This window comes from Tarenaya hassleriana, unplaced genomic scaffold (assembly GCF_000463585.1).
Source record: "Tarenaya hassleriana unplaced genomic scaffold, ASM46358v1 Cleome36, whole genome shotgun sequence".
Taxonomy (NCBI): Eukaryota; Viridiplantae; Streptophyta; class Magnoliopsida; order Brassicales; family Cleomaceae; genus Tarenaya; species Tarenaya hassleriana.
The window spans coordinates 222,265-234,621 of record NW_010966665.1 but is presented as its reverse complement, the minus strand read 5'-3'; the positions used below and the strand labels follow the sequence as shown (position 1 = coordinate 234,621).

General features: G+C 34.0%; 4 protein-coding genes across 4 annotated transcripts in view; 2 read left to right on the top strand and 2 right to left on the bottom strand.

Moving 5' to 3' along the window:
• LOC104822247 (bet1-like SNARE 1-2) overlaps positions 1-2,284 on the bottom strand; it is a 2,937-nt gene extending 653 nt beyond the window's left edge. The window contains exons 1-6 of the mRNA XM_010553393.1: positions 2,197-2,284; positions 1,396-1,504; positions 965-1,121; positions 355-411; positions 199-258; positions 12-97 (exon numbers count right to left, since the gene is read on the bottom strand). Coding sequence (XP_010551695.1) covers positions 12-97; positions 199-258; positions 355-411; positions 965-1,121; positions 1,396-1,409 — 374 coding nt within the window. The 5' untranslated portion in view covers positions 1,410-1,504; positions 2,197-2,284. The remainder of the gene's footprint in view (positions 1-11; positions 98-198; positions 259-354; positions 412-964; positions 1,122-1,395; positions 1,505-2,196) is intronic.
• On the bottom strand, positions 2,119-2,743 carry LOC104822248 (uncharacterized protein At4g14450, chloroplastic-like). The gene has a single exon (XM_010553395.1). It carries the CDS (start codon positions 2,609-2,611, stop codon positions 2,321-2,323), a length of 291 nt encoding a protein of 96 aa, XP_010551697.1. The 5' UTR covers positions 2,612-2,743; the 3' UTR covers positions 2,119-2,320.
• Positions 2,744-6,222: 3,479 nt separating this feature from the next.
• LOC104822246 lies at positions 6,223-8,484 on the top strand. The gene is made up of 5 exons (XM_010553391.2): positions 6,223-6,380; positions 7,574-7,688; positions 7,828-7,917; positions 8,002-8,100; positions 8,191-8,484. The coding sequence occupies exons 1-5, from the start codon at positions 6,313-6,315 to the stop codon at positions 8,293-8,295; spliced, it is 477 nt and encodes a 158-aa protein (XP_010551693.1). The 5' UTR covers positions 6,223-6,312; the 3' UTR covers positions 8,296-8,484.
• Positions 8,485-10,301: 1,817 nt separating this feature from the next.
• On the top strand, positions 10,302-10,712 carry LOC104822511 (ethylene-responsive transcription factor ERF095-like). The gene has a single exon (XM_010553762.1). It carries the CDS (start codon positions 10,302-10,304, stop codon positions 10,710-10,712), a length of 411 nt encoding a protein of 136 aa, XP_010552064.1.
• Positions 10,713-12,357: the final 1,645 nt, after the last annotated feature.

Sequence of the window (12,357 nt, the reverse complement as noted above, 5' to 3'; positions counted from 1 at the left end):
AGAGTCCTCACCTGAGAAGGTAATATATGATCAAGAACACACCCACAAAATACGCTACGAGTTTGCACATTCTTCGGTTGGATTTCTTCTCAAAGACCTGTCATGTCGATTTTATACCGAAAATACATGGGGATGGTTAGAAAGAGGAGATTATGATAAGTGGGGTGGAAGCACGGGACGAAGTTTTCCTTTACATACCATTTTGAAACGATTCATGGTTCCCGACATTATTCCCCTAGCCGAATCCATGTTATTACCCTAGACGAAATACAAACCGTCTGGTTCAGAAACAAAACCCATTCTCCAGATCTATGAACTGAAAATATGGTTACAAGCAAGTACCAACTAACTTACCATTCTGTCCAGCATGCGATTATGAGTCTCGGCCTCCTCATGTATGTCTCCAGTCAGCTGATAAGATATCATCAGAAAGATTACATCTTGGCGAAAGGGTTTTTTTTTGCATATAATATGACAATCAATGAGAAAATAGTGAGCATAAGGAATAACAGAAAGAGGATCCAGGGGACAAAAGATATTGTCACTACAAAACCGAACCTAAGAACACTTGCGCCGGAGGCGCTAACGATATCCTCAAATAGGCTATTTGACTAACCATTCAGAGCAATATCCATGTATATATATACAAGCACATATACAACAACAGAACCGTTTATGGTAGTCTCACAAGTGTCGGTCTATGATCCCAACTCCATCACAGAAAAACCTAAGGTAGATATGCGCGTCTTTATCATAGGCACCTTCAAACAAGATTCTTCCTTCTACTCAGACATCATTTTCATTGTAACTATCAACATCAAACGATTCGAATTTTCAATGCTGAGTTCTGTGTCTACTATGTCTACCAAGAGGGTAACGATTGAAGAATTCTCAATGTTAAGAGGTGACCCCTGAAAATATCCCCAGGTTTGATCAGGCATAATACTGAAGAGACAGAACATACTCTCTTCAGAAATGAAACTCTGTCCTGAAGACTGTCTAAGGCTTTATCATTGTCGTGTTCGCTGATATCATGAGGATACGAAGAGGATGTCCTCAAGCGACCCTCTTCTAGCCCATCAAGACCGTCGAAGAGAGACGTTCTTGAGGTACGATGATCCCTGCAAAGTAAACGTTGGTTCTCAATCAGATCTTGCTCAAACGCGAATCAGAAAAAATCCCTCCCACAAACTAGAACCACTAAATCAAGGAAATGAATTGAAGCGTAAATAAATAAAGCTCGGGCGACGTTGATGCAAAAAGAGAACAAAAATGAAGAATCTGAACATTGATCATAGCTTCTTCTTAATGAGATTTGGGCGAAATTACTGTATAAATCGATCGGTTAGTAAAGTTCGAAATCGAATCTGAAATGAATTGAGTCAACGATCAAACCTTCGGTTGCTCATTGCTCGTTTCCTCAACTATGTCTCGTCTTCGATTTGCAATCCTGCCAAGAACTAAGCATGATGGAGGATTCAGCGCTAGGACCTGCGAGCGAGACCTGGATTCGGAATCTCGGATCCAGAAGGAAAATCATGTTTGGTTGCCGAGAAAAGGCAAGAAAGTTTGTGATCTTTCAGGCCCAATGAATTTAATGTAGAAGAAAATGCAGAATGATTGGGCTTAGACCACGCCCGGCCCAATTGATATATTTGCTAATTAATTAATTCAAAATTTGAAAGATTAATTATTAGTCTATATAATTTATATTCCTCAAATAAATCGAGTTTATGTCATATAAAGGCCCAAATAAAATATCTAGTAATTTAATAAGTTGGACCCATACCATATAAAGGCCTGAATTGAAAAATCACTTAATATCATACAAAAGTAAATGAATATAAGCTAACAGAAAAAAATAAATGAAAATAAATAAATTAAGCAGTATGGTTTCCAGTTTTATTACAAACTTTGAAACGTCAAAAGAATTATGATATCCAAAATTTCATAGGCCTCGCGGTCCATTTATTTTATTCAAATAATTATTAGTGGTGTGGTTATTCAATTATATCAACTTTACAGCCGATTTTTTGTCAACAAATATAAATATATTATTCGAAATTTATTAAAAAAAATACGGCACAGAGCGGTAAGTGCATCCGCTTATATTTTAATAAACCCAGCACTGTTAATTATTCTTAAAGTTAAAGCAGAAAACAGGTAAAAAAGAAGAAGAAGAAGAAGAAAATATACGTTGTCACGGATGTACGAAAAGTTACACGCGCACTCTACGCGCTCGCTTGGCCGTTAGATACACGCGAAATGTTAGCATTAATAACCCAAACTGTACTCTGAACCGTTAGATCTTATAAATCTTTCAAACGGGAACAAACGGCGGACCAAACGACGCCGTATCGTAACAGAACGGCGCCGCAGGATGCTGCCACTTCTTGAACACCGGCATCTGCTCCGCCGCAGCGCCCGCCGGAGAGGACGGCGTCGGGGAGCCGGCGAGCGGCGAGAGGAGAGGGATGGCCGCGTTCCAGGCACTCGCCGTCGCCGGAGTGATCTTCAACGGCGGAGCTCGTCTCTGAAGCCGGCTCGGAGCCCGACGGTTTCCGGCGCCGGAGTTTCTGGTTTTCGACGGCGGGGATGACGACGACGACATGGGCATGGAACAAGAAGGTGCTTTATGTGGTGGTTTAGAGAAATCTGAGAGAGAAAATGGGCGCAACAGGTGGTTTCTCTGGTTTATTGTGGATGTGAAATACTTATATAAGCACAAATATATATATGTGTGTGTATTGATTTTGATTTTGTAGGTATATGTGTATATGTATAGATAGGAACATATGTGGAGTAGAAGCTTTGAAAGACGGTCAAAGCTTGAAAGTGCCAAATTTAAATATTTTATTTGAGTGGATACCGAATGCTTACCATTTTTTTTTTCGTTTCTTTTTCTATGTATTCTTTTGGACAGTCTTTCTTGTTTTTTTGACCGAAAATTTATTTAAAATTTATATATCTTCTAAAAAAACCCTTGAACAGTGTTTTAGTACTATTAAATTACTAATAACATTGTATTTCTTTTTGATAGATTCGAGTTTCAACTCTAAAAATAAAATAATTTTCCCCTTTTCCGTACGTTTTGTTTTTTTTTTAATTTCGATTTTATGGGGATCAAGAAGTACATCCATACATTTCCATGATTCTTTGGTGCAATCTACGTATATTTTAAACAGATTTAAAATATAAATGGATAACGTTGTAATGAAGTTATTAGAAACCAGCCAACGGACCGACGTTATCTCCACCGCCAGATTCTGACTACTTTTTCTCCCGTTACTTTAATGATCCATTAATACGTGAAGTGAACGTTGCATGTGATGCGACCCCTCACGTTCCCTACACCTTCATTCGTACAATTGTATCACACACACGTACACGTATATGTATATAATCTATATATACGTGTTATCGCGTAAATTATATTATTACTGATATAAAAGATTTTTATTAGTCCAAGTATATTTATAAAATTATCCGATTTTCAGTTTTTAGAAACTCATATTTAAATTCGGATTTTTAACTGAATGTATGCGTACTATGTTCGGATTTCTACAATTTTGTCGGAAAATGATCAAAATCAATATTAAAGATACACCGTCAATCGGTATAGATAAAAATAGATTCAGACGAATGGTTAACAGAGGATGACAAAGTCACCATTTGATTGTCAGTTCGAATCCAGTTATTGGGAAGGGCGGGGTGTATTTTAAAGACTGCTCCCAGACTGTGGGAGATGTAATCGGGTCGAAGGTCCGGTGAACTTCGTAGTTAAAAAATATAGATAAATTTTTTTATAAGAAAATATAAATTTTTTTATTAAGAAACAAAAATAAAAATCAGTATTCAAATGTACATCCAATTTTTCGTGACAATAGCAAAAACAAACATGAACTTTGTGTATTTGACAAATAAATACACAAACTTTAATTTTGGTAATAAAATACACCAACTTTTATATTTTTAGCGCAAACCTCCACGAATAGTAACGACGTAAAAAAAATAACATAACCATCAATAAGTCATGTACAGTTGTATATAAATATCATATCATTTATTTAATAAAACCATGTCATTAATTATGTTTTGTGAATTTATTATTAATTTTGTTTAGTGACTTTGTTTTTTTTTTATGTTCAAAACATAATATATATAATTAGTGAATTTATTATAAACCTTGTTTAGTGATTTTGTTTTTTGATGTTCAAAACATAATATATTTGCATTTCAAGGGTTTCATTTTCCATATATATTATGTTTTGAACATAAAAAACAAAATCACTAAATAACGTTAATAATAAATTTATTACATATAATTAATGATATAGTTTTATTAAACAAATGATATGATATTTATATATAACTGTACATGACATATTGATAGTTTCGTTATTTTTTTGATGTTATTACTGTTTGTGGAGGTTTACGCTAAAAATATAAAAGTTGATGTATTTTATTACCAAAATGAAAGTTTGTGTATTTATTTGCCGAATACACAAAGTTAATGTTTGTTTTTGCTATTGTCCCCCAATTTTTCAGATATCGGAGCTATATAAATATTCCGCATTTGGATCACGATAACCTAAAATGTTGGCTAACCTTATAATTTAACGAAAAAATCAAATAGAAAATATCAATATAAGGATATTATCTAGATGTCGTTGGATTTTACGTCGCATTCGACGGTCCATTTGATATGCCATGATCTTTGATTATGATGTGTAAACTACTACAATACCTTGAATGATTTGAGTCGAATTATTGCACAAATAATTGGAAAGATGTAGAAAGTTCCAAAACCAAAAATAGGCTAAACATCTAAAATTTCTAACCCCAAGAGTTTGAAACAAGGATACACTCGATATTACAAAAAAAAAAAAAGATTATATTTATATATTCTCGTAACTAGAAAAGTACAGTCGTTTATTAAATTAGTTTCTATTGAAAAAATTCGATTTCGTCTTTGAATTTTATGGATTCAAATTTCTTTTTTTTGAGGCCGATTTTTCTATTTTTTGTTGGTATTTATTTGTTTATTAATATTTTTTATAATCCATAAATTCATCGCATTTTTTATTCAACTAAATCTTTAGTACGACCGAATTCATGGGAATGCCCTTTCTAAATGATTCTTTTAAATTTTAATTGTAATAATGAAAATATTTCTTAATTTTTAATCAATCCGATTTTACATATATTACCAAAAAGATGGAAAATATTTATGGCAAAAGAGATCCTGAGTATTCATAAAAAAAAACCCGATACAGTTAAAAATATCAATACGCAAGGAATTGATTGGATGGCTAGATATAACAAAAATGGACGAAACTTTCGAACTTATTTTTTATTGAAACTTATAAAAATAATGTTATTTTAGAAGCTCTTCGTATTTTTTTTTATCAAATTTAAAACACCTAAAACTGTACATATTATAATAGAATAAGAATGTAAAACATTTGGGCCATACTAAATTTTCATGGGGTTCGGTCCAAATATTAGCCCAATTGGATTTTCTCCCTAAACAATAATTGAGAAGTTGAGATCCATATTTGTAATTTAAATAATTATCAGGGGCTATTTTGAAACAAAAGTATAATTTGTTTTGCATATCTCGAACCAAAATACACAATATTTTGTTAGTTTTGAAAAGTTGATTGGGTATATTTTGTTTTAAAATTTTATTTAAAATAACAAAATATTGATGAAATTCGAATAATACAAGTTCGGAAAAAAAATTAAGTTAAGAAAAGCCTAATTGGAACATAATTCGGATTAATTAGAAACCAAAAATAAGTTTTCAAAACAAAGAAATTAAACCAGAAAATAACTAAAACAGAGTCTAAAATCTCTGCCCCTAGTGTTTGCTTCCTTCAGCAGAAACCTTTTTATTTTTATTTTGTTCAAAATTCTGTTTTTTTTGTCATCTGTAAAAATAAAATTTTTCTGATTTTTCTTTCCCCGAAAAAAAATAGGAAGTTTAATATAATTCGGTGTACACTTCAAGTACGAACTCTCGTTTTAATTGGTCCACGTTTATTACACTTTCTTCGTCGGACAACTTTCATTGGTCGGACTATGTGTAACCATCCACGTGGCACTTTCTTTATTGAGAAACGGCGAGTATAATCATATTATGTACTCGCGCAAGTGAGTCTATGGAGAAGTCCGAATCCAAGTCCACCACTTCCCCTAAATATTTCAATATCGCCATGTCTTCTTCCTCCTCCTGTGGGATTTACAGACCTAACTCCGCTTGTCTGTGAGATCAATTCGTGTAAAAAATAAACAGGAAAACAAACAGCAATGGAGTTAGCGTCCTTCGTCGGCAGGGTTCTGTTCGTTTCCGTGTTCATTCTCTCCGCATGGCAAGAGTAAGCAGATTCTTTCTGTCTATCTTTAGATCTGCTCTGCTTATGTAGAATTTCTCTCGGGTTTTCATTTCTTCTCCCCTGCGGTTTCGTGGGTTCTCTTTGTTTACTGAGAAAGTTCAAATCTTGTTTTTTTTGTCTGTTCAGTTGTCTAGTTTCGTGGGATCTCTTAGGCGGTCTTGTAATAGGAAGAAAAAATCTGGGCATGATTCGCTTTGTTGTTCGTTATCATAAACCCTAGAAACGATTCAGCTTTCTAGGTTCTGTTTGAGTACATGGAAGGCGAGAATCTGAGTATTCTGGGTTTTCCGACAGAGATCTGTATGATCAACTGGATCTTGGAAAAGATGGATTCATTTTGTCTGTCGCTCTACTTCGCTCGATTTGCTTAACTGCTGATGATTTTAGTTATTTATCGTTATTTTTCCTACTTGAGTAGTTTTGTTTAACTCATCGAGTTGGCAAATGTTTGGCTTCTGCTGGGCTAAGAAACTAAATTCGGGCAATGACAGCAAAATTTGGATCTTACTTGCTATGATGGAGTTTGATTTGATGGGCAAAGAGATCATAGGCTATGTTTTGGTAGATTCTCTTTTTGATTCCATTGAAGCCTGAGATAGCTAGATTTTGCCCACCTATTGCCTCTTTGATTCAACTCCTTTGGTATTTTATGTTTCTCCTTGTTTCTGAATCTAGTAAGCTGAAGAATTTGTGAATTGAAGGGTCTAGTTTCTGGTTGCAATTGCAAACTATTATCGTAACCTATCATGAGTATCATTCTGATTCAGCTTCTTATGATCTAATCTCACGTTTAACTTCAGCTGTTGCCTTACTTGTTGTAATGATTGCTCAAAGCATCTTTCATGGCTTTCACATTTATGTGAATATGGATACAATCTGGTGACTGTGATCTCTTGTTTAGGACATAAGATAGATAGTCTTGGTTGGTTTTTGTCAAACCTTTTCCCCCTTTTTCTGTGTTTTTCCCCTTAAATCCAACCAAAACAATGAGATAATGTGTGTGGTCGGCCTCCACAAGTTTGACGGGATCTTTTACTTCTGGTTTTCTTATTTCCTCTCTCTTAATCTAAAGTTGCCATATGTTGATGTTGTTTGAAATCCTTTACAAGTCTTTTACTGCAGGCAATCCTTTACGATTTTGCTCCTCTTTTTTTTTTTTTTGCTTCTATGAACAGGTTCAGTGATTTTGGCACTGACGGCGGTCGGGCAGCTAAGTCATTGAGACCAAAATACAATGTCTTTGCAAACCATGTCACCGTTCATACCGGGTTCCAACTTCCACCGGTTGATGTTAGTTACCTTTTTCCGGGTTTCTTTTGCTGCTTCCAAATTCGTAAAGAAATACCCTTTATGTTGTTCCGAGTTTTCGGTTCTCTGTTTTTTTCTTTTCTGTTGCCTTAACTTCGATGAACCTTGAGACTTTTTGCAGATGAAGCATCTTGTTGCCGCAGCTATAGCCATGAAAGGCCTCGGGGGACTTCTTTTCGTCTTTGGCAGCTCACTTGGAGCTTATCTTTTGGTACGTTTCTTCATCTCTTCACCACTGGATTTTCCTGTTTCGCTAAATGAATGAAGAAACTTTTTTGGTGAAATCTCGATTCAGCTGCTGCATCAAGCCATTTCCACCCCTATACTATACGATTTCTACAACTACGATGCTGACAGGAAGGAGTTCGGCCCGCTTTTCACAAAGTTCACTCAGGTGAGGAACCAGAACCGAAATCCGAATCAAAGTTGAAGTCTTTTGAACAGATCGGTGAGAAAGCTTCGGTCTTTCTGTTTTTTTGCTCAGAACCTGGCTCTTCTTGGGGCGTTGCTCTTCTTCATCGGAATGAAGAACTCGAGGAAACATGGAAGACAACTCCGGAAAAAGACCACCAAACCGAAAACGAACTGAATCGGAAAATGGGTCAGTTTCCTCGTGGGAGCATCTGCATGTGTTCTTTCTTGAATCTCTTCGAGTTACACTGTTCCTGGTGTTTTGTAGTGGTTTTGGATCTTAGAGAGATTACTTCGGTTTCAGTTTTTTTTTTCTACGCTATAAATAGTCTTTTTTTTTTAAATTAATTCAAGAACTTTCAGAATCTTTTTTCTTCCCTCTCAAGAAAGCTCAGATTTATTAAAAAATATGTGAATTTGTGTTGAGGTGAACTACTACTGTCCTTCGCATTTTCTCGTCTGTCGCTTAGAAATGTCGGATACCCGAGTTTTTTCGGGCCGTTCTGCCATCTCGGGTTTCACGGCCGAACCATCGGACCTCTGCACCTGTCGGATGTGTCGAGGGTTCGAGTACCCGACCTCATATTTACAGCCGTTCGAGTTTTTGAATTTCGGAAATCCGTGGATGGAGTACGGGTTGAACAAAATTACTCAAAAAATTGGTTATCCACGGATACCCGATTTTATGATGCTTGTCCTCAATCAAATCCGAATTCGGATTCGTAGTTCCGAATCCGAAAAATAAAATTTCTAAAATGGGATATCCGCAAATAACGGAATAATTTTAATATAAACAATTATATTCCTACATGTTTATAATATTTTTTTATAAAATATAATTATTTAGAATCAAAGAATACTACACTAATTTTTATTTATCACTCACCGACTCTCTTTATCTCATAATTTCATTGCCATTCATCCCTCCCTATAATCACACCTTCGATTTTCTTTTTAATTTTCGCATAAATATTATTATTTTTTAATAAACAAAATCCGAATCCGAATAGCATCCGAATACCTATAACCCTTAACATTTCAAGTACAAATCTTAAAGATATCTCTCTATCCGCTATGCCGTACCAAATTCTATAGGCTAATGAAGAACATGATTTTTTTAATAAGAAAATTCGAATTGAATTAAAAATCAGAAATAGTAATTACATGAATATGCTTCTCTCAAAAATCAAAATATCTAAACATTAACATAATTAAAATAAAATCCCAATTATTCAGCCGAGCTAATCTTGCGTGGTCTTAAGAGAGAGAAAATACTGTGTAATAATATGCTTTTGATTTCTTGACAAAAAATCACACACTTAATATCACGGCTAGACGTTTCGGTTCGGCTCCAAAAAACCAAACCATACCGAAACGAAAATTTCGCTATTTTTCTCGAACCGTACCGTTCAAAATTCTCAAAAGGTATAATTTTTATAGAACCGATTTTTTCGAAATCAAACCGAACCGAACCAAACTTTATAAAATCCCCGAAAAACCGAATTTTGTTTTAAGAAAATCTAAATTCTTTTAACAAAAACCAAAACCTGAACCGAACCGAATAATATGTAGTACTAATTTAGTATATATTTTAAAATACTGAAAAAACGTTTCTAAACCGAACCGCTAAAATTTTGCACCGGATCCCGAAACGCCCACTCCTACTTAATATATATATATATATATATATATATATATAAATTATTTGGAATTTTTTTTATGGTCCTGAAATGAATAGACCCACGTGCGGTCAAATGTATCTTGTGACATTTAATTTGAAAATTGACCAAAACGTGAGACTTCCCACCTTTTTGTATAATTAATAACAAACAAATGAAAAGTAAATATACTAACGAGGAAAGTTTTAGCCGTCTCCTTGACCATTCAGATTCATTGCACTCTCACGTAATACATCCGGTTTGGTGAATATAATATATATAGCGAATTAAATTAATTACTTTGTTCTTTATTATAATATTTTCACTATATATTATGGATGGCTGCCTTTATATCATTTACAAAACGGAAAAAGGCCTTGGATTAAATTAGTTACGAGCCAAGGTGGGAATTTATATGGTACACTAGATTCTCCACGTGGCAATATATATATATATATATATATAACTATATAAGCGGGCCTACGTAGTTTTTGCCACGTATAAATAATTTCTCCTAGCATGCAATATGGAAGATAACAACATGGAACATAACGAAGTGAACAAGACGACTACTGGAGAAGTGAAGTACAGAGGCGTACGGAAACGGCCGTGGGGGAAATACGCGGCGGAGATCCGGGATTCCGGCCGGGGACAGGGGGCTAGGGTCTGGCTCGGGACTTTCGACACGGCCGAGGAGGCAGCTCAGGCCTACGACCGGGCCGCCTACGCGATGAGAGGCTCATTGGCCATCCTCAATTTCCCTCGTGATTACTCCGCCGGAAAACTTCCCGGCGAGTCTATCCACGGCGGAGATGTTGCCGCTGGTGCCGGCGTGGGGAAGGAAGTGATAGAGTTCGAGTGTTTGGATGACAGATTATTGGAGGAGCTTCTGGAACATGGAGAGTGTATCGGCAAAGGCAATTCGAACAAAGATTAACTCGAGTGTTTTGTTTTTTTTTTTTTTTTCTCGTGGCCTATTAATTAACCGCAATTTTTTTTCATTTCTTAAATCTTTCTCTTTGATTCGATACGATTATATGAATATCAATTCTATATATTCGATTTGATTCGGTTTTATGCGTTCATAAATTAGGGTTTGGAAAACCTGAACCGAAAGTGAATAACGTTATCCGTTTGGTTATATTAAGGTTGTTTGGCAAATTTCCAAATCATTCGAGTAGAATGAATGCGGGGTTCAATTTGGATGATTTGGTTTGGTTCGTATATTTATTTAATTACAAATTAAAATTAATTACATATAGTTTGGTTTGATTGGATCCGGATCTCAACGATATCATAAGAATAATAAATATATTTGATATTATAACCACCATTCTATATTATTATAATGCATATATATATTATATTTTTTCCTGCAATTAACGTCACTTATTGGATGTGGTACGTTGCTTAAATCATATTATTATTTGTAAAAACGTCGGCCTTAAGCATACATGGACATTAATTAGAATTCTATTGTTCGTTCCAAACGATTACTTCCACATGTTTTGGCAAAATCTTATAGTATTATTATTATTATTTTTATTATTATCGTAATTAGGGATGGTCTTCGTAGTTGGAATATACGGAACTGAATAACAATAGGTATGGGGAAAGTCATATATTAATACACGAGCTTTAAAAAAAAACCCAAATAAATATACAAATTTTAAAATTTTCAAAAAAATACACATACTTATTTTTTTTATAATTTCCACATTAAAATTTGATCTTTAATGTAATAGTTTCCAAATACCACCACAATGGTGATATTTGGTAGTTATATGAAAATTTAGTATTTAATTTCATGACGGGTTTTGGAAATTATTTAAAAATTTATGATTTTTTTCATCAGTTAAAAAAAATCAGAGTTTAATATAGGAGTTGGGAAGAGTTCATGTATTTATTTAAGAATTTTAAGTTCGTAGATTTATTTGAGATTTTTTTACAAGCTCATGTACTAATATGTATTTTTTTTCTTATATTTAAATATAAAAACCTAATATATAGTTAAAAAACCATATTCCAACTAAATTGAAACCTAATATAAAATACGCAAAAATAGAATGCAAATTTTTTTAGAAAATAAATATTACTCTTAATAAAAAAAACACCCGAAACAAATCCAACAAAAACTAAAATGAATGACAGAAGAAGTAAATGGAAATGATTTTTCTAAAATGGAAAAAAAAAACGAACTAAAACTCGAAATGTAAAATTGATAATGTCTATATACACTTTGTTTAATTCAAAAAAAGATATCAATCAATGTGATATTTTCATTTTTCATGACCAATATTCCAAAATCAGTTAAGCATTGACAAGATGATGGCGAGAAACTATCGATTTATAACTCAAACTTGGTTAGTTCAATTGACAAAATGGGAAAAAACATGTGTTTCACATCGAGTTCGAATCTCAAGTTTGAAGAGGGAGCGTTTATTCCAAATTACATGGTTGATTCTCGACCCCGAGATTAGTCTGGTCTTAATGCATTACATTTGGTTAAAAAAAAACTACCGATTTATCGATGATGATCCAAACTTTTTAGCATATATATATATATATATATATATATATAT